Below are 22,440 nucleotides of genomic sequence, written 5' to 3'. Positions count from 1 at the left end.
ACATGATGGAGTAACATGAACATCAGAGAGCTCCCTCCTTTTCTTTACCAGTCTTATGAGTCTTCCCTGCATTCTCTAAAGTCTCTATGGTGCATGACGGCCGTATTCATTGGAAACTACAGGAGGGGCTCTTCTTGTGATTTCTCCTCCTGTTCTCTATGGTTAGCTACTGCAGCTGCCAGAAGTGTACAGTCAGTCTCTGTAGCAATAGCAACTGGGAGGCTGCAGCATCATCAGTGCGGCTCCCAGTACAGCGTGTGCGGTGTGGGCTCTGCCTGCAGGTCCAGGTAGGCGCAACTGTGTGTGTCTGTGCGCAACTTTCTGCGTCTTTGTTCCCTCCATTAATGAAGAGCTCTTCACGTTTTACTGTTCCGTCTGATGGACAGAAGAATCATTGTGTTATTGCTGTTTTAAGTGTATATCCAGTAGTTCATCCCCTCGCTGGCAAGATGTTTACAGGAAACTGCTGGTTTTCATTGTGTGTGTTGTATGTGACATTGAGATGACGAGGAAGGCATAAAGTAGCACATTATTCGCTATTGTACGCTGAAAGTATGGGGATAACGAAGCACTAGAATGTTACTGTAATTCTATCTATTTCTAATCGCAGCCTGTTCATTTATTTAGTATTTTAGTGCATAGATACTATATAATGTGTGTGTGTGTGTGTGTGTGTGTGTGTGTGTGTGTGTGTGTGTGTGTGTGTATATGTGTATAATATATATATATATATATATATATATATATATATATATATATTATGGAAGATCTTTAGTGTTAGAACTGGCTTGCTACTCACTTGCATGCGATTGATGAATTAGATGACAGTATTGATTTATATATGCAAGAATTACAGATCTAAAAATGGTTGCACATAATGATATGGCTTTTAATAAACTTATGACATAGATACTGCAAAACACACATTTTATATTCCCTGATTTTACGTTTTCTAAGAATTGACACTTTTTTTCATGGTCGTGTTGTGCATTTAAAAATACAAATTATTGTACTGTTATTGCAGGTTATTGCATGAGAATAAAAAAAAACAACTTTAAAAACAAAAACATTCAACATGTAATAGATGCAGTCCCAATGTTTGCTCACAGTTAGCCTATAAATAAATCTAGAAGATCTAAAAAAAAAAGACATCTAGGAAGCTTTGATGTGGCGTTTAAACTTCCGCCGGATAACTAGTTTATAGAGGTGTCTACAAAGCCAGGAAAGTAGGCGTGCACTTTGAAGATCATCTAAGCGCCCCACTGTAAACCATTTATGGTGCTCACTCAGTGCACTTGATAAATGAGGTCCTGTATGTTTGCACAGCGTGTTTATAGTAATTGTACAGTATTTATATAGAGTGTGAGGATACTTTTTCCTTGACAGTGTGGTAAAATACAAAGAAATACTTTCCCATTTGTCTCACTAAAGATACAGTGTAAAGGTCATACCACCTATATCTATCACCTCCATTTATTTTAAATAGGATGCCACAGGCAGTGGGAGGTTTAGTAGCAATAGATTGGGATTAGCTAGATATAAGGGTAAATTAGACATGGAACACATGTATAACCCAATAAATATGCTGATAAAATGATAATACATGATGACCTATACACATTGATTCACCACCTACATTATAACGTGCATTCATCATTCACACTTACACATGCATTTCACTCACATACACACATACATTTATCTCTCATACAAATGTGCATTTATCTCACACACACATGCATTCATCACTCAGACATTTGCATTTATCACACACATGTACATTTACCACACACACATTCATCATCCTCTCTGAAATATATATGTGTCACATAAACTCACCCACATATTTATAACCCACATTCACACATGTACATTCACTGCCCACACATGCAGTCATCATACGCAAACATTCGTCACCCAAATTCTCATACATCACAGTCACAAAACAGAGGCACCCATCATCTATACTGACATATGTGCATTCATTACTTATACTCACACACATGCTTTCAGACCTACACTTAGAATCCATGCACACATGCATTGAGTACACACACAGAGTTAATCACTAGCATGCAGAACTCAGACACACAGATGCAAGGCTCTAAGATCTTTTCCTGCTAGAATAGGAGAGCATATATGAGGCCATGGCTAAAGCTTAATTTCCTGAGCAGCCAAGCACAGTGGAGAATTGAAGAGGTGAATGTGATTAGTACAGTCATGGCCAAAAGTTTTGAGAATGACACAAATATTATTTTTGACAAAGTCTGCTGCCTCAGTTTTTATGATGCCAATTTGCATATACTCCAGAATGTCATGAAGAGTGATCAGATGAATTGCAATTCATTTCAAAGTCCCTCTTTGCCATAACAATGAACTTTATCCCAAAAATAACATTTCCACAGCATTTCAGCCCTGCCACAAAAGGACAAGCTAACATCAGGTCAGTGATTCTCTCGTTAACACAGGTGAGACTGTTGACGAGGACAAGGCTGGAGATCACTCTGTCATGCTGATTTAGTTAGAAAAACAGACTGGAAGCTTTAAAAGGAGGGTGGTGCTTGAAATCATTGTTCTTCCTCTGTTAACCATGGTTAACTTCAAGTAAACACCTGCAGTCATCATTGCTTTGCACAAAAAGGCCTTCACAGGCAAGGATGCTAGTAAGGTTGCACCTAAATCAACCATTTATCGAATCATCAAGAACTTCAAGGAGAGAGGTTCAATAGTTGGAAAGAAGTTTTCAGGGCGCCCAAGAACGTTTAGCAAGCGCCAGTACCGTCTCCTAAAGTTGATTCAGCTGCGGGAGCAGGGCACCGCCGCTTGCTCAGTAATGGCAGCAGGCAGGTGTGTGTGTGCATCTGCACACACAATGAGACGAAGACTTTTGGAGGATGGCCTGGTGTCAAGAAGGCCAGCAAAGAAACCACCTCTCTGCAGGAAAACATCAGGGATATACTGATATTCTGCAAAAGGTACAGGGATTGGACTGCTGAGGACTGAGGTAAAGTCATTTTCTTTGATGAATCTCATTTCAGATTGTTTGGAGCATCTGGAAAAACGCTTGTGCTTAGAAGGAAACGTGAGTGCTATCAGTCCTGTTATGCCAACAGTAAAGCATTCTGTGACCTTCTCAGCCAAGGGAATGGGCTCACTCACTATTTTGCCTAAGAACACAGCCATGAATAAAAAATGGTACCAAAACATCCTGCAAGAGCAACTTCTCCCAACCATCCAAGAACAGTTTAATGACGAACAATGCCTTTTCCAGCATGATGGAGCACCTTGTCATAAGGCAAAAGTGATAACTTAGTGGCTCGGGGATCAAAACATCTAAATTTTGGTTCCATGGCCAGGAAACTCCCCAGACCTTAATCCAATTGAGAACTTGTGGTCAATCCTCAAGAGGTGGGTGGACAAACAAAAACCCACAAATTCTGACATGCTCCAAGCATTGACTAGGCAAGAATGGGCGGCCATCAGTCGGTATGTGGCCCAGAAGTTGATTGACAGTATGCCAGGGCGAATTGCAGAGGGCTTCAAAAAGAAGGGTCAACACTGCAAATATTGACTGTTTGCATAAGCCTTTGACACTTATGAAATGCTTGTAATTTTACTTATAACATAGCAACATCTGCCAAAAAGGTCTAAAAACACTGAAGCTGCAAACATTGTGAAAACCAATACTTGTGTCATTCTGAAAACTTTTGGCCATGACTGTAAATAGTTATGTAGGACATTATATCAGTGTGTGGTGTTTCATATAGTAATAGCTGTTCTGATTTGTTAATGTATGGCTGTTAGTGTATTAAATAGAAGTAACCTTGAGAATTAGTAGTAGAATGTTGTTTAAAATGATTTTGGACTTATGGGGAAATTGTTACTCTCCTCTTTTGCTACTTATAATATTATTTAGTGGTTTTGTTGCCTGAATGGAAGCAAGATGTGTCACAATTTAAGAATTGCTGCTTCTTATTAGTATTAATGTGATTTTAGGAGCTTGTGTGACACTAAACTTGTTTGTCCCCCCTTATATCCAAGTGTTAATACTTTTGAGCGCTGCAAGCAACATTCAAATTGATGCAGATTAAACACTTGTCAAACAGTATGGTCCTGAATCATTAAGGAAAGTAAAGCAAAAAAAATGAGCAACATTGCACCTTGGCAAAACCATGTTGCATTGAAGGGGGAGGTACATTTAAAATATGTGGACAGAGTTATAGTTGGGGTAGGACACGTCCTAGATCAACTTTAAATCTCAGTGTAAAGCTATCATGTATTTGTGTGCTACATGAAAAAGCAGCCAGCATTTATCTGATGTGCACAATAATAAACTAATTTGCACCCCTTGCATGGTTTGTCCAGGAGAAAATGTACTCCTTTATTTGCCTTACTTTCCTTAATGAATTAGGCCCTATGTGTACATTCATTTGCATTATTTTTTCAAATATAATTATTAAAAGAATATTTTAAGCTATAAGCCGTGTGTGTATGAGGCATAACTCTCAAACCTTTACCAGAATGCTAGGTTGTTTGAGGTCTCTAGAGACAGATGTAGAAAAGCCTTTAGTTAAACTTCATAATGTGCCTTGTTTACAACTGAGTGTTATAATTGATGTGTAATGCCCGTTGGGACCTGGCGCTCCTTAGATTTATCTTTGTGTGTGTGTCAGATGTGAAAGGATATTTATGTACTTAAAATGAAAGGCTAATTGTGTGTTTTCCGACTATTTCCCTTTTTGTTTTCTTTTTTTGGTTTTACATCTGCATCCATCTTTAACAGGTTTTCCATTCAATTAAAAAAAATTAAACCAAAACAAATGTAGCCAATAGTTTCACTACAGCTACTACTTCTGCTGAATAAAATGACTCCGCTTAACATTTTTAAGGGGCATTTCTGTCCAAAGAGCATTATGGCATTATATCGGAAATTCAGCATAGTAGTAAATTGGTTTATATGTTCAGATCTCAACATACCAGCAGGACAGCATTAATTACTACCAAATATTTATAGTTATAAACATAAATAACATAAATAAAATAAAAGCTTGCATAAACTCAAACAAATGATGCTGCACCACTAATGGACACTGAGCAGCATAGTGTGGTAGACGCTGAGCCTGTGGGTTAAGCTATCCAGGACCTTTGTACTATGGCAGACCTCACTAGACTAATTTTAAAGGACAGTGTGCCACAAGCATCATTAACAGTGTATAGGTTTCTGCCCCTTGCAAGAAACTCACTGCAGGCTTCTCTGGAGCGTGTTGCAAATGTTTTTTGTTTTTTTTAACTGCCAGATGGTCAGTCTGGTGCATACAACTGGGCTTGTTACTGATCTGGAGGAATGCCAGTTTTGCAGGGCATCAGGGACCCCTGTATATGTGTTAATGTGATCTCTGAATGTAGCCCTGATGGCTTATGTCGCAATGAGAGAGAACTGCATTCTGCCATAATATCCAAACAATGAGAAACATCTCAGTATACAAAAATAAATCTCTCCCAATTTTGAGTACTCTTCCATTGAAAAGGAACTGCACACATATTTTGTTAAAAAAATAATATCCCTTCGTGTATGCTAAGATTATTTTATTATTTTTATTATTATTTTTCTGATGTTTTCTGGTGAACAAATAAACAGACAATTATTTATTTTATTTATTGTTTTGTGTGCTGGAGATTTAATCTTGGCTGTATCAAGTGAGTTTGATATCATATTGGGCTTCATTAAGTGCATTGGGTGCACACTGCAAAACAACTTGGTTTTGCACTGCACCTAGATGAACTTTTAGCACACATTAGGGCAGCGTGTCTACTTTCCATTTATGAGATGCTTCTGCAACCTAAAAGTGCACCTATGTGAGCATTGTGTCAGAAAAATGAAAAGATGAACACAAAAGATTACAGATAATCTTATTATTGTGCAATATAATTTCATAAACAGTTGGAGTGGACATCATTTAAAATCAATTTTATTAAATGATTTCCCTTCCCAACTCAATAATTGCCACCTCCACCAGAAATATGATTTTTAAAGTGGAAAATCCCTTTAAATTTCTTGATACGTTGCTACAAGAATATTTTCTGAACTGGTAACCTTAAAAGCAAGAGTGAAGGACCATAATATCCCTAGACTTTATGAAAAATCCCTAAATTCTATATTAGAGGTTTTTAATTTATATCCCAGATGAAAGAGGTTATGTTTGGAAATTAGCTTAACAGACAGTTTGTTCAGTTTTTAATTACTGGTGATACTTATAATGATGCTGTATATAGTTAATGTATATTATTGCTTATAAACTTATACTATTATAAACTTAAATATTTTTTCAGGTATCCTTAACACTGTGTTTTTAAAAAAAAAATCTAATAGATGCTAGACATCAATGGCCCGATGCTGAGCAGTGCCGTAACTAGACATTTTGGTGCCCTGGGCGGGACAGGGCACCGGCGCCCCCCATCTAAGTGGAATCGGCATTTGACAAGAGGGTGTGGCCAACCTAATGTGGGTGTGGCTAGCACTGGCATTGTGTTAGATGAGACAAAGAAACAACATGATCAATATAAACACCACAATATCCTATAAAAGCTCACATTAGAACAAATCCACCACTAATCTAACAAGCCTTCCAATTAATCTCCCATGTATGCATACACATTATATATCGTGATTGCATATAACCTGTCCGCATAAAACATGCTGCAGGGATGGATTTCAAACAGCAAGGGGAACTGTAAAATCTCACACTACAGAGCTGCAGGGTTTATCTGAAACAAAACAATGTTCCATCAAACCCCGGCTGATTAAACGCCTTTCCTTGTGAGGGAGGAAATAAAAAGCAGCTAATTCAAACAAAACCTTCCAGTGGCACCCGGCGATAATGTGTGTGCTGGCTGCGGGTGCACGCTGATAGAATCATACAAGTGTCCCGGGAGCAGGATGCCTGTGTGCATCTAAATGGTCTAGAGAGAGAATATGAATGTTATTTACCGTCCATATGAGGACCCAGACGCGGGAGGGGAGAAACAGTTAAACTAGAAAGGAGTGCAGATACGACGCAGTGCATGACAGCGGACCCTTTCAGTCAAGATGTGCCTCCTTTGACTTCCGCAGTGGAACGCATATGCGTTCCACAGACAGGAAGTTCGGTATTTGGAATGCAAATCCAGAACTTCCTGTCTGTGGAACGCATATGCGTTCCACTGCGGAAGTCAAAGGCTTTCCTTATCCCTGACAACAGAGCTAGGTAGCGGGCGGCTGCTGCGCCCCTTTGGGCTTGCGCCCTGGGCGACGGCACCGCCCGCACCACCCTAGTTACGGCTCTGATGCTGAGTTTGACATAACTTACACTAGCAAAGAAGGCCATAAAAATAATGTATATACTACCATATGCTCATCTCTAGATGCGTCCAACACTGTACCTGAAGCATATATGCCTGGTTTATGTCAGGCATACTTACACCCACATACACACAACCAAGTCATAAACACAATAAAAGTTTGTTAATATTTGTTTTGATAGTAAAAAATACATTCACTATTAGACTTAATATAATACAGCAGATATAATATCCCTTCTCACGAACAAATTAAAGTATCAAAATACAATTTAAAAATATGTCCACAAGCAACGGTAGTGGCCAATGGAGTCGCTTCCCCCCCATTTTCAATTTCTAACGGGACGCGGCAGGGATGCCCACTCTCGCCTTTAATCTTTGCCCTGTTAATTGAACCATTAGCGGCAAAGATCCGATCTAACGGGGCGATACGTGGAGTTAAAACAGGGAAATCCGAACACAAAATATCATTATACGCCGACGACGTGCTTTTGACTCTCTCTGATCCCACTATTCTTCTCCCTCCCCTTCTCGCAGACATCAAAACCTACAGTTACATTTCGGGATACAAAATCAATCCACAAAAAACAGAAACTCTTGATTTCTATCTCACAGATAGTATGAGATCTTCTCTTACTCAAAAATTTCCCTTTAAATGGCACCAAAAAAAGATAAAATACTTGGGTATTTATATAACTAAACAATATAATCAGCTTTTCCAAGCTAATTACCCAAAACTATTATCCCAAATCAAATCTGACTTAGAAACCTAGAGTAAGAATCTCATTTCCTGGATTGGACGTATCAATTCAGTCAAAATGAACATTTTACCCAGGTTACTATAACTTTTTCAAGCTCTTCCCATACGCATTCCCCCGTATGTATTCAAATTCTTACAACACTACACTTCACAATTTATTTGGGGTAGGAAACGCCCAAGAGTCCGGGCTCTTGTTCTACAAGGATCGACACGGGATGGTGGCTTGGGGGTCCCCAACTTTAGAAACTATTTTTTGGCAGCGCAACTTGCTCAATGTATTTTGTGGAAGTCCTCAGGCTCCTCCAGAGTCTGAGTCTCGATTGAAGCTGAGAGCCTGGGTATTTTTTCCGCCTCCTCTCTCCTGTGGCTCCCTCACACTAAACGTCCTCGGTCCGCTATTTATCACCCAATTGTATCGCATTCGCTTTCAATCTGGGACCGAGCAAACACAAAGTTTAATCTTGCCCCGGCTCCTAGTCCAATCATCCCTCTCTTTGACAACCCAGATTTTCCACCAGGTCGTATAGCTTCATCCTTTGAATTTTGGAAAAGGAATGATGTTTATTATCTTAATGATATCACTAAAGACGCTTCTTTTCCCTCATTCACAGACATAAAAACCAAATTTAATATTCCCAACACCTTCTTTTTTCAATACCTACAACTAAGAAATTTTCACTCCACCACTAAATTAACTTTAAGAATCAGGCCGTTGACCTCATTCGAGTCACTTTTTCTCCGGCGATCCTCTACAAATGGCCTTTTATCTCAGTTATACTGGGAGTTCCTCACTCAGACATCCAAGATTCCCATGAGCGAGCCTGGGAGGAGGATTTGGGAGGCCCCTTGGATAGAGAGGATTGGGATGAAATAAAGTCTAACACGGCCTCTAGCTCAATCTGTGTGAAGCTGAAAGAAAACGCCTATAAGCTTCTTTATTGATGGTACCTGGTCCCAACCAAATTACAAAAAATCTTTCCGGACACATCCAGCTCATGTTGGAGAAGATGTTCATTGGAAGGGTCCTTCCTCCATATCTGGTGGCAGTGCCCCAAGCTTGCCCCATTCTGGTTGGAGCTAAGGGACTTTGCGTCTCAGATTCTGCAGATTGACATCCCATTCTCTCCCAGATTTTTCCTTCTCCCACTTGGAATCCATCCGCTACTACACATCAAACAAAAATGTTCCGCCATATAGTCTCTGCAGCACTGTGTCAAATTGCCACTAATTGGAAACAGTCCACCGTGCCTACTTTGCAGGCACTCATACAAAATGGAGTTTATGAGATGCATACTGCGTAATACTTCTAAATCATTTAACAAAATTTGGGCACCGTGAATGTCATTTTTTCAAGTTCAAACTCCTTTTGCCATATGACTCCCCTACAACACTCCACTTGATATTCTTCCTCGATCCTTTACCGCCTTCCCTCCCTTGCCTTCCCCTTCTTCCTTTTTTTTCCTTTCTCCTGCTTTGCCCCGCTTTTTCTTCTATTGGCGGTTTTGCCACTCCGCCCCCCTAGTCTATTTGGTTTATCTCTCACTGACCAATTTCTCTTTTCTCTGTTTCCTCTCTCTTCTCTCCCTACAGTTAAAATTTGGTCAATATCATGTTTTTGTTCTGTTTGATATACACTGAATGTATAGGTCCTTGAACTTGTTTGATTTGATTGTTATGGATACTATCTTGGACTGATGTTTATTATTGACCTCTCAAAAATAAAACTTAAAAAAAAAAAATACAAAATATGTCCACAAAATCCTATAATATTTGCATGATAAATGAAGAAAGCACCTATCATTTTCAGAGGGGTATTAAAAATCAACCAGTCAAAAGTAGCTAGCTAGTACTGGCGACCATCATCATCAGCATGTATTTGCCCTGAGCTTTAGTATGTGAAAAAGATACAACTCCTGACACATATACTTGTCTGCATCAGCCACATTTACGTGAGCACACACTGTACTCGTCCTAGTTCTTCATTAGAAAACAAGGCTTTGAGAGCCAGGTATGGTGTCACACTTTCGCTAAGAAAGTATAAATCCTATACTTTCTGCCAGAACTGGTACACATGAAATCCCAATGGTGGAAAGAACACAGTGAGTGCTGGAGCAAAGGAGACCTAATACTCTGGGACCATACTGTGCTCAGAGCTGGCTTAAATGGTGTTGGAGATTCAAAATAGGCAGGCAGTGGGACTTCATCAATCACATGACCAGTACATAAGACTGGCGATTCCACAGGGTCACCAATAGGGGGAGCAAACATGGAGAGCACCTAGCAGCTGGTGCGCTCACCATGAGAGTTGAGATTGATTGCTGCAGGAGCCTGGAGGAGAGCTCCGAATTTAAGGTACTGATGCTGACCACGCGCCAAGAGAGCTAGGACCGAACAAAAAGTGAGAGCACCGGTACCCAGACCCGGGCTCCAAGTTTGGCGTGTGACAGTACCCACCCAACAAAAGGTTTTAAAGGAAATTTCTTGTTGAAGAGCAAGGGATATGAATGTCAGTTGCTTTGACCCAAGAATGTTCTTCAGACACATATACCTTCTGATTATAATAAATTGTACCTTGCTTCAGGAGATTTGGGAGTCCAAAATTTGGCTTACTTAAAATTCTCCTTGATGTTGATCTTGATAACGGCTGCATAAATTTTCTTTGATAACATGAGGCCTTAAAAGAGACACATGCAAGATGTTGGGAACATGTAAAGAGGCAGGCAATCTTAATTTAAAAGCTACTGGATTAATAATCTCTATGATTATGAAGGAACCTGTGACAGGATGGACCGCCTATGCCACCCTGTCTGTTGTTGCTGGGAACCGGCTGGGCTTACTTTGCCACTGTTCCCTTTTGTTATCCCAAATGTGCCCTCTTGCTGCAGTAGGAGAAGCTTACTATGGATCAGGGAAGCTGTGGATGGATCCTCCCTCGCCTATCACACTGACCACGGCTGCATGGGTAGCAGGCAGAGCGGTGGTACTGGAAAAGCTTGGGTCCAAACCTCATAAACAGCCGGAGAACAGATTACAGTTAGGGTCTAATCTGCAGGTCCCAGGAATACAGTAATATTGAAGATATTTTCAAGCAGGTCTTTGAAGCAAGATGTTTATTTGCACTTACTGGTTAAAGGTACCAGTGATCAGGTCAGATGTTGAAATCAGAAAAACAAATTTCCAATACATGCTAGTGCCTTTTATACAGTTCAGACACAGGCTATTTTTAGCATCAGGATATAACCTATTTACCAAAATATAGATTTACATGCATTGCAAAGCCACCTATATTTACACTTAGCTATGAAATTCTTAAAAACCTTGCTGTGATATCCTGTGTCTCATTTCAGAGGCAGGATACATACTGACAAATCAAAAGGTCTATCTGACATGAATACCTTCTTCAGACAGTCGCCGAATACACATTCCCACAGAACAACAAAACCCAAAACAAGCCACTTCCCCACATCACAATACACCAAAGGCTTTGTAAACAAAGGTTCATTGTATAAGATATATACATCAGACATAATGCATTTCCTCTAGAGAAGCTAAACAGAAAAAACACATTTTCTACCCTGGTCTCAGAAATAACGATTTCCTATCTCAAAATACACACAATATTAAAAATAAGTGCATTGGCAATTTATATAAATAAGCACCCCGCGCTATTTCCAGCCACAGAACCAGTATAGTGCGGTGCAAGTTTCATGCTAGGAACTTGAAAATGTAAACACTGTATCAGCTGGCTGTTTAGGAACTGTTGTCTTTTCTTGTCAGCAGAAAAATTTATATAGATTGGGAGACTTTTTCCAACTCTTTTTTATCTTACTCCAGAAAACCGAGAATTTGCAAAAATGATTATTGTGAGTGAATTCTGCCCAGGGCCAGTCATCTTGATTAGCAGATACATAGATTGCTAGCAGGGTTTTCAAATCCTAGTTGATTCTCTTAGTCTGTTAATTTGATGGAGGTAGGCCATAGAGAAATTGACTTGAATATTGAAGCCTTTGCACAGGTATCTGCACAAATTGTACACCTTGATCAGAGACTGTCGGAATATTTTGTGTTGGGATGGCATGCTGCAGCAAATTCCCTCCATTGTGGTGCAGTGAAGGCGACCAGTAGTCTCTATAAATAAGCTCTTGGGTTTTCCTGACTCCTGTGTCACCAGAAAATGAAGACGAATGTGCCTTAGCAGAGGTGGGAGAGTGTGCGAATGTACCCAACCTGGCCTCTGCTGTACCAGTTAGGTTCTGGTGTTTCACGGTCACTTGAGGCAGGACGCCAGGAGGTGCCCTGACCTGGCACAATATAGAAATAGGTTATTTTAAAGCTCCTTTTGTATTTTTCATAGGAGAGTCATGAGCATCCTAGTTACATGGGCTACTTCTGAGGGACTGAGGTTGCAATAAAGAGCAGTGGCAGGTTTATACCGGAAAAGCGAGTCTGCGCTTTTTCCTGTGTACGCTCTGTGAACCCTAAGTGATTGTGCAGTAAAATGGAATGATAAAGGTGAGAGATCAACAGATAAAAACATAACCTAGTACTCAGTGTGCAACTAATCCTGGATTGTCAAATGTCCAATAATAAGAAAGTACCTGTAAAATCAGTTGTTAATAATTGTCCACTCAGTCATAATAAATGTAGAAATTCCCCACAGTATTCATGAAAAAGTTCCAATTCTTATCCAAGAGCTATAAGGTCCTTGCTTGGGTTGTATTCCCTCCAATTATGGTATACCGCACATGTAGAGGAAGAAATACAGATAGATTGAAATACTGTTAAAACCAAAGACCTATGGTTGCACTTACAACTTGTATGTATATACTATGCCTTGAATCATCCTGCCAGTCTGTGTCATTTCCCATTGTAGGTATACTGTGCTCCTTCATCCATGAATTCATATACACGGCCGTATCTTCACCCTACTCTCTCACCCTCTAAGTTTTTTTAGTATATGACACATACACTGTAAACACTTACTTCAACCTTCTTAATGATAGATCTTTATCAGTTTGGATCAAGGCTGCTGGCTATCTGATAGGCCGCTGAGGCAGGACCCTGGGCTCCGCGCAAGACAGAACGAAACAAAGTGTGCATGTTATCTGTTGGTTACAAAATGAAATGAAGGATAGGTGTCTCATAAGAACAAAGCAGGATCTTAATGTAGATTAAGTTTATAATTAATTTGCTCTATAAAAGCTGGTCCATCATATACACCACAAGTGTAATGCTGCACACTTGGGCTACAATCCCTTCCTTTTTACATTGTATTCACACATCGCTGGAGGGGTTTTTTTACATTGTATTCACACATCGCTGGAGGGGTGTTAACCAGCCCCCAGTCTTCTTGATCTTCTTACATATGCACAAGTATCAGCCTAGTTACTTTAATTTAGTGGCAGAGATGTTTGTTTCCCTCATGTCCATGTGCCGCTATCTGGCAGCTCAGCCCGCTCTTTGAATTGGTGCCTCTAAATTTGGACTAGGGAATCTTCTCTTAACAAGGATTTTGCCGTCTGGGTTCAAATTCGGCTCCAGGAAGTTTGGGTTAGCATTCTACGGGCGTAGTTTGTTAGCTCTTTGAACTCTGCTATGGTACTTTGCTTTCTGGGGCTCCAGAACCCACACAGTTATAATGGAAATGCCTTAAGCACTGCTGTCCTTCAATAAACTGACTGGGTCTGAGTGCGGCAACCAAACACGCCAGTGGATTCTAAACTTTTTCAGTTCAAGGGTCTCCAAAAAATTTTCAAGGCAGCCCTAAGCCAAAATAATTACCAAGTAGTCCCCCGCCTTGCTTACCACTGGCCCTGGCCTAGGCACCCCTGTGAGATCTCCAAGGCACCCCAGGGAGCTTAGGCGCACAGTTTGGGTAGCACTGCTCTATGCCAACATATTAGCACTGTGTAATATGTTGGCATTATATAACTAAATATTAATAGTATTAATAATAATTTCATGGCCAAAGGAAATGGAGGAAAGAAGTCTACGATCAGGGAGATCTGTAGGGTGAATAGGGATTTTAAATTGGCAGAATCTTTAAAGTCTAGCTGTCCAAACCACAGGCTGATAAATTCTTTGTAGCAGTTTCTAGATGACAGCATGATGTTATCCTTTTCCATGTAATAAACCAATCTATTAAGCTCCATCCTTTTTATTCCAGCAGCTTAATTTAGCCCTGAAGAATAAATTTGGTTCCTAGGTTAGATGTATTGAAAAAATGGGAAAACATAGGATTTAGTTTACTTTAGAAAAGCACTCTTCATTTATTTAAGCACTCTTCCCTTTATTTAGGGGCTAACATTGGTCATATTAAGCTTAGTAGAATGATGTAGTCAAGATAGGAATCAAAATGGTACTCTTACAAGAATGGAGACCAGCAGTCTCTCTTAGTTAAATGAAGAATATGAATGGCTTAACTTCCTTTGCATGAAAATGTAGCGTTAACTGTATTTTAATTCCTTTATGCTATCATTACCACCAATAAAAATAATGCTAACATGTCACTAGGAACTATTCCAATCCTTACATGGGTATTTGTTTTACAGGAATTGAGGCTGAAATTGAATTGGCAGAAGGTTTACATTATTAATGCACTACATTTGTAGAGCAATCTTACATTTATTTTGTTATCCCTTCTTATTTTTTTTCTACAGTGCTGTGCATAAGTTTTTTCCCTTGTGTTCACTTATTTTTCAGTTCTTTTCTATCTTGTGATTATTATCATGTTTTTGATATATTTTAAATAGATGTTATCTTCTTGTTGTTGTCTAGCAGTGTAGTTTATATTTAGTTAGAGTTTTGAAGGCTACCCAAGCAGTGAGATTACTGAAAAGAATTTTAAACCAGAGGAAAGCCGTATCTGATTTTCAGAATATTTTATTTTTCTGCCTTGTAAAAAGGAAATCTCACAAAAGAGGGTGTGGATCTCCTTAGTGTCTTATTTGTGGCTGGATCATGTAGAAATAATTTATTGTAGAAATGTATTTCAATCAGAGGTGCAGGCACTAATGTATTATCTGAAATGCACTTATCGTGTTACATTGGGATGTGTTTTGTATGGAAGTGTCATTGTTTGGGTTTGTAACCTTGCTAGAGGAAGTCTGTTTGCTGATAGCAGGAAATGCTAAGTAAGTCTTTATGTGAAGTGACAAATACCTGCTTAGCCTGTATAACCAGCAGGGGGAGCTGCCTAGCTGTCTGGCGTGACTGCACTTCAGATTATGAAACCATCAAGTTTTAGCACATAACAGAGTAGTGTAAATATTGTTAGCTTTGCATTGCATGTAAATCCATGTTTGGGAAACATATATCGTATCCTGATACTAAAAATAGCTCAGACCTCAGGGGACTGGCTTACCCAGTGAGTCTGTGTCCAAACTGTATAAAAAAAGAGACCTTGTACACTGAAATGTATCATCATTCTTGTTCCATCTGACCTGATCACTGGTACCTTCAATCAGTGTGACTGCAAATAAAAATCACTTGCTTCAGACCTGCTTGAAAACATCTTCAATGCTGAAAATCCTGTCACCTACAAATTAGACTCAAAATCTAATCCATTTCCGGCTGTCTGAGGTTTGGACCACAGCACCACCTCTCTGCCCTCTACCCAGCAGCTCTGGCCAATGTGATAGACCAGGGGGGATCCATCCACAGCAACCCTGATCCATAGTAAGCGGTCAGGGGTACTAGCCCAGGTGTACCAGTGAGGGGGTACCCTAGCAGTGACAGTTACCCAGAAGGAACCCGGTACTGGATGCCGGTAAGGAGTCCAGTGGTGGCAGCATTTGTAAGCCCCTCCTACTTCTCTTAGAGGGTGCATTTGGAATAACGAAAGGGAACGGTGGCAAAGTAAGCCCAGCCATTTTCCAGCAACAGCAGACAGGGTGGCATAGGCGTCCATCCTGTCACAACCAGCTTTAACTTTCTCCTACATCAGTTAAGTCATCTCCTCTTGCCAGATCCATCACCCCAAAACCACCTTTCCCTCCATTCACATACCTAATTTCAATTCTTTTTTTTCTGAGGACGAGGTCTTCACACTCCCCTCTTCTTGATTGCCTCAACTTGTCCCCTGGACCCCATTCCCTCCCAATGCTTCACTACATACCACTAAAGCTCAATTGCATCCAAATCACCTATTCAATCTGTCCCTCTCCACTTGTACTTTCTCTTCAATCTTCAAACGTGCACTCATCTCTCCTACGTCAAAAAACTATCTCTGAAACCTACCTCTCTCTTCAGCTACTGCTCTATTTCTCTCCTTCCCTTTGATTCCAATCTCCTTGTGCGGCTTGGGTACAACCTTCTGACCTACTTTCGCTCCATTCACTCTTTTCTTGACCCTCTGCAATTGTGATTCTGCCCTCTACACTCTACCTGCCCTCACTAAAGCGCCCAATGATCTGCTCACAGCTAAGTTGAAGGGTAACGTCTCACTACTTATCCTCCTTGACCTCTTTGTCACTTACATTACAGTCGACCAGACTCTTCTCCTTGACAATCTTCACTCCATTGGCCTTCACAGCACTGTTCCTTCTACTGCAAAAAAATTGCTGTATGGCTTTCCCCTCACCCATCCACAAGACAGATCTACCTCTCTCGCATCTCTGCATCCACTGGGGAGGTCACATGTTGTGGAAGTTGGCTATCTCCGTTCTGATAAGATCGGGAACAGCCAGCTGTGCGGGACTATAGGCGAAGGCTCAGCGGGCCACTGGCAGCCTGCGGGCCTTCTGTTGCCCACTGTCCATTCCACCCAGCTACAGACCCATGCCCACATTGAGTCCCGCATTCCCTACTGTCCCATCCTTGTGCTCTCCCTCTAGACTGTAAGCTCTCAGGAGCAGGGCCCTCTTCAACCTCAGTCTCACGTCGGCACCTCCTGCTTCAACCTTCTATGTACTTGTTCTGTATTATTCTGCAATTTGTATTTTGTATGATTTGTCTTTTGTATGAAAGTTCTGATTGTGTGATCTGTCCATTGTATGAAAACTCTGAAAGTCAGAGTTTTGTGGCTCCTTTCAAATAAAATGATGATGATGATATTAACAAAGTGCAAATTTAAAAAAAGAAAACCTTGTAGCAACCAATATGAGTTGTCTTCATTATTTAACTGAGAAAAACTAATTGCTGATAGCTTGCTATAAGTTGCTACACATTTTCAATTTTCCTGTTAGTAAATAACCCTATTTGTTTTTCTTTTTTCCAACTGTGTTAGTACTATGTAATTTATGTTTACATCATATTTGTAATTATGCTCAAATTTATAATGCTACTCTTGTTAATGTTGTTGGCCAGGGATTATAACAATTGAACTGCCATTAGGATTGAAGAAGCCAAAATGGAGATGAAGCTGACAGATGGAAGTAAAACCAAAAGATTTTAAGAAAGGTAAAATCAATCAGCTCATATTTTTGCAGCTCTTCTTCTTTAGAAGAAGTAAAGTAAACACAGTTATCAATCAATTATCCAAAAGACCTTAGACCCACATTATAAGGTCTGTAAAAGACTTGATTAGAAATGATAATTTGGGTGTTATATTTGGCTATGGAACCATAGGTTGAGTAGAATGTTAGAACGCGACATTATGAACTAACATAATCAATACACGTTTGCTTTAAGCCACTAATTGGTAAGACGTGTAGTTTTGATATGTAAGTATAAGATCTATAATACGGTACATTCATTAATTATATATTTCTAAATATATTTTTATATCATTTGTGATATGTTTTTATATGTATGTTGAATTTATACTGTTTGATACGATGTTTGTGGGTTTCTTAACATATATTTTGCATTTGAAAAGTATGGGTCGAAGGATCTGTTTGGGATTAATTACCTTGATACACCTGATATGTTAACTCTATAAAAATGTGAATTGTAAACGTAGAATAAACCCCTCCTGATGAAATTTATTACGAAATGTGTTCAGGGTCTGTTCTGCAACACTATTATCTCATCGTGTGTATATTGCTGGGTGCCAGGAGCAGTCTTCTGGTTCAGCATAAAAGCTTCAGAGAAATACAACCTCTTCATGATACATACCTGTATACATTGTATTTCTGGTACGTGTATAATCTGTTTTATACTCTGCTTAATAAATTGTCAAATGATTTTACACTATGGAAGCGCCCCCTTGATTTGTTAATTTTCAATATCTACCCCAGTTTAAATTTTTTTCAGAAATACATTGTAAATTGAGCCACGTATTTAACATTTAGCTCATAACATGTTTTTAATGTATTCTTACGTGCACAGGATATTATGGAGATTGGTGGTCTACCACTTGAACTGTGGCGTCTGATTCTAGCGTACTTGCCTTTGCGCGACCTTGGAAGATGTGGCTCAGTCTGCAGATCCTGGTATGACCTCATAATCAGCCTGGACAACACAAGATGGCGACAACTTTGCCTGGGTTGTGTACAGTGCAGGCACCCCAACTGGCCCATCAATCCTGAAGTTGAGCCGAAGTCATGGAGAGAGGCTTTCAAACAGCATTATGTGGCATCCAAAACCTGGACAAAGAATGCTCAAGACCTTGAGTCCTCCAATTGTTTATATTTATTTAGGAGGAAGAAGGATAGAAGGGTACTTTATGTTGGGTATGGCTGTGAGTTCGAGAACCTCAGGACTGCTGTAGCCTCAGCGAATATTTACGACCGCATTATGCTCCAACCAGGTGTCTATGAAGAGCAAAACGAGATTATTCTAAAAGTTCCTGTAGAGATCATGGGCCAAGGAAACCTCGGTGATGTGGCATTACTTGTATGTATTGACCAGCAATGCCCAACCTCTCGCCTATGCAACTTGGTTTTTATGCCAGCTTGGTTCACACCGGTAATGTATAAGGTGAGGGTAATATTTCTATGTTGGGAGTCTCTAGATTTATATCATCTCTCATGTAGCAAATAGAAATGTGTCCCTGTGAGCCGTAAGTGACCACGTTAACATACTTGTCACACTCCCAGTGTTAGGTAATGTCAGGGGACATGGGAGGGAAACCCTTATTTGCAATTGTAGTGGAAGTTCTTAATAAGAGGACTTTACACACAAAAGGCAGACATTTTGTGTGCTGAACAAATCTTCATGAGAATGTAGCTTATTCACTAAATACCAGTGACATCGCTAGAAGCACAGTGTTAGTGCTTCGCCTCAGAGATGTGACAGATTACTAGGTAGCGTATAAGCTACGTTCTCAGCAATATTCGCTCAGCTCATGAAAAGGCTGCCTGCACAGTGTGTAGGGAAATTGTACAAGCAGGTGTACTTTAATAACGTTTAGGTATTTTGTAAATTTGGTCACCTGGAATTTCATAAAATTGCTTCTGTGTTAAATTTTGTTCTCTTACATATCTAAATTGCCTTACATGTTTTATGTATTCATGTTCTTATTGCATCATTACAAGATGTGATGAATGAATTGCTAATTAACATAAAATAAATCAAACATTGTTTTTTTTATATTTATGACCTGCTCGTGTACTTTTGTTTTCAGATAAAAGTGATCCTTTCTATCTCTGCCTATGCCTTACTAGTAGAGTTAACCTCCATCCCCAGGAGACTGGGCACCTAATGAAAATATTTCCACCCCCTCTCTTACCTGAAACCTCCTACTGAGTAGGGCCAGATTAGAGCCTATGTCTGTGTTTCATAGATTATATTTGTGTTTGCACAATTTGAGTATTAATTAATTGTTCAGGGTTTTTCCCCGCCTACATTAAACTGGCTGGTAGGTCCTTGACAAACATGATAGCTAATCAGTGTGCATTTTGTCTGAACACATTAAATGCACTGGTTACCTCCAGGATGACCTTAAGTGTACTTACTTTTTAAGAAAAGTCTCCTTTTGTGTTTCAATTTGAATGGGCTGTAAGTCACAAAAGTACATTTTTACCTAAGAACCAAAAAAAAGCTTGAACAACATGCTGATATCTTTTTTGTAAATGATTCTTTACAACAGTCCTCCTTGCTAAGGTTGTAGCAAAACTTTATTGCTAGTTAAGAAGGTGAATTCCAAGGCTGCTTATTTAACGTTATCTACTTAGTTCATAAGAGAACCACTGCAGGGGTAGTTCCATTTTTTATGTACTTTTTTGGGTTGTCAACTCTTCCTAATTCTATTATCAATCTCCAATGTTCCTCTCCTGGGTTTGAGTGCTCTTTTTACCTGTGAATTCCATAGCATATTTGACTTTCAGGGAATTATTTATAATTATGCCAGTGCCAAGATTATTTTTTCAATTTTTCTAGTACCAAAGAAGGACAACTCATACCAACCAGTGTTACATTTCAAGTCCTTTACTATATTCAAGTCAAATCACTTTATCATGGCGACAAGATGACAACGTGTCTATTTGCACATCGCAATCTTGGGACTTCTTGTTTTAGACCCTTTGGGAAGCGGAATGGTCTCCCAGCAGTAATGGTGGGAAGTAGTGCAGTAAAATAATTCAGGAATGCATGGGGCAAACAAAAGGCTATTTTTAAGACTTTGATAAACTATATTTAAATATACACAAATAAACATACACAAAAGGGCATACTAGATAGGCTTGTTAGTTCTTTTCTTGCTATCAACTTCTATGTTTCTCACATGGTGATAGAGGTGATTGCAGCCAGCTTAGATGCCATGGAGCGAACATTTTACCATACCTGGAGAGCCTACTGATTAAGTTTACCTCTTGTGAACTTGACATTCAATATGTGGCTCTGACAGTGAAGGAGAGTCTCACAGCTGTCTGATCGGTAACCTATAGTCTATTTTTCTTGGTCTTCATGTCATCTCTTTTCTTTTTCAAGTCTTTTCTTGTCTGCCCCCCACATAAGTTCATTCTTATGTCTCTGCTTTTTCACTTGTGCTCTGTAGCTCGACTTACTACACTGGTTGATAAACTTGGTGCATCTCTCACTGGGGCAAGCCCTTTTGGAGTTGGAAAGTAGCATTCCAGGGTCTCTAGTCCTAGTCTACTCTTTGTCAGGTGCCGTCCCTGTGCTCTACCGTCCGCACAGGGATGGATGCCTTTTCTCCATGAAGTCGCGTCTGGTTGCCAGTGGAAAACATTTGCCTTGCGTTTTTTTTATCCCAAGAAATTCTCCCCCAGCGAAAGGAATTATGGTATTGGGGATAAGGTGGCAGTCAAATCCTCATTAGAAGAATGGCGTCGCCTCCTGGAGGGAGTCATCCATCCCATGACTGTATACACCAATCACAAGAACATTATTTTTTTTCAAGAGGCAAGATGTCTGAATCCGCGTCAAGCTCATTGGGTATCTTTTTTTGGTCGGTTCAACCTCAGCCTCACTTATCGACCTGGTACTAAGAACTGTCGGGCTGATACCTTATCTCGTTCTTTTGATGTTGCCAACTCCTTTCCTCCTTCCCAGCCACAATCCATGACCGAATCTTAGCCCTGACTAAGACCTCTAGTAGAACGTCTCCTTTGGGTTGTTAGTTTGTGGAACCCCATCTACGACTAAAAATTTTATGTTGGGCTCATGCTTTGAAGCTAGCTGGTCACGCAGCAGTCAAGTAGACCTACACTCTGTTGTCTGCTCGATACTGGTGACTTACCGTCTGCCTTGATGTTCGTAAATTTATCATAGCTTGTACAGTCTGTGCCCAACATAAAATTCCCAGACGCTCTCCCTTGGGCCTCCTTCACCCACTTCCTATCCCAGACTGCCTGTGGTCCAGTATTTCTATGGATTTTATCACTGATCTTCCCCCCAGTATAGGATTCAACATTATCTGGGTGGTTATATATCACTTTTCTAAAATGGCCCATTTTGTTCCACTGGTTGGTTTACCTTCCGCCTCACAGTTGCCTCGTGTTCATTAAAGAGATCTTCAGACTCCACAGCTGTCCTGAAGAAATTAAATCGAATCGTGGTGTCCAGTGTGTTTCACGCTCTTCTAGAGGGCTTTTTGCAGGAATATGGGTCTTGAATTGAACCACCCTCAGACCAATGGGCAGATGGAATGGGTGAATCAGGATCTTGAAAGCTTTTTACATTTTTTGTCATTGGAAAATCAATATAATTGGAGGAACCTTCTTCCTTGAGCCTAGTTTTCTAATAACAATCACATTCACAAGTCTTCTGGTTCCTTCCTCTTTTTTGTGGTTTTTGGTATCCACCCCATCCTTCCTGTCTTTCCGTCGAATCCTAACTCTTCGGTTCCTGCTACTGATTCCTTAACTCAGGATTTTTCTCGCATTTGGGCTCAGACCAAGAACAACTTGTCGAGATTTTCTCCACGTTATAAATATTATGCGGAGTAGCATCATAAGATTTGTCCAGTTCTCAATTCCTGTGATAAAGTCTTGCTTTCAACT

The 22,440-nt window shown here is 40.0% G+C and overlaps 1 protein-coding gene across 1 annotated transcript in view; it reads left to right on the top strand.

The window, feature by feature from the left end:
• Nucleotides 1–173: 173 nt before the first annotated feature.
• The window catches only part of FBXO10 (F-box protein 10), a 103,108-nt gene continuing 80,841 nt past the window's right edge, over nucleotides 174–22,440 (top strand). Inside the window, exons 1-3 of the mRNA XM_075208385.1 lie at nucleotides 174–287; nucleotides 17,402–17,494; nucleotides 18,365–18,955. Of these exons, the coding sequence (XP_075064486.1) occupies nucleotides 18,371–18,955 (585 nt within the window). The 5' untranslated portion in view covers nucleotides 174–287; nucleotides 17,402–17,494; nucleotides 18,365–18,370. The remainder of the gene's footprint in view (nucleotides 288–17,401; nucleotides 17,495–18,364; nucleotides 18,956–22,440) is intronic.

This window comes from Mixophyes fleayi, chromosome 1 (assembly GCF_038048845.1).
Source record: "Mixophyes fleayi isolate aMixFle1 chromosome 1, aMixFle1.hap1, whole genome shotgun sequence".
NCBI classification, from domain to species: domain Eukaryota; kingdom Metazoa; phylum Chordata; class Amphibia; order Anura; family Limnodynastidae; genus Mixophyes; species Mixophyes fleayi.
The sequence above is the reverse complement of the archived record's forward strand: the minus strand, read 5'-3'. Positions and strand labels throughout refer to the sequence as shown.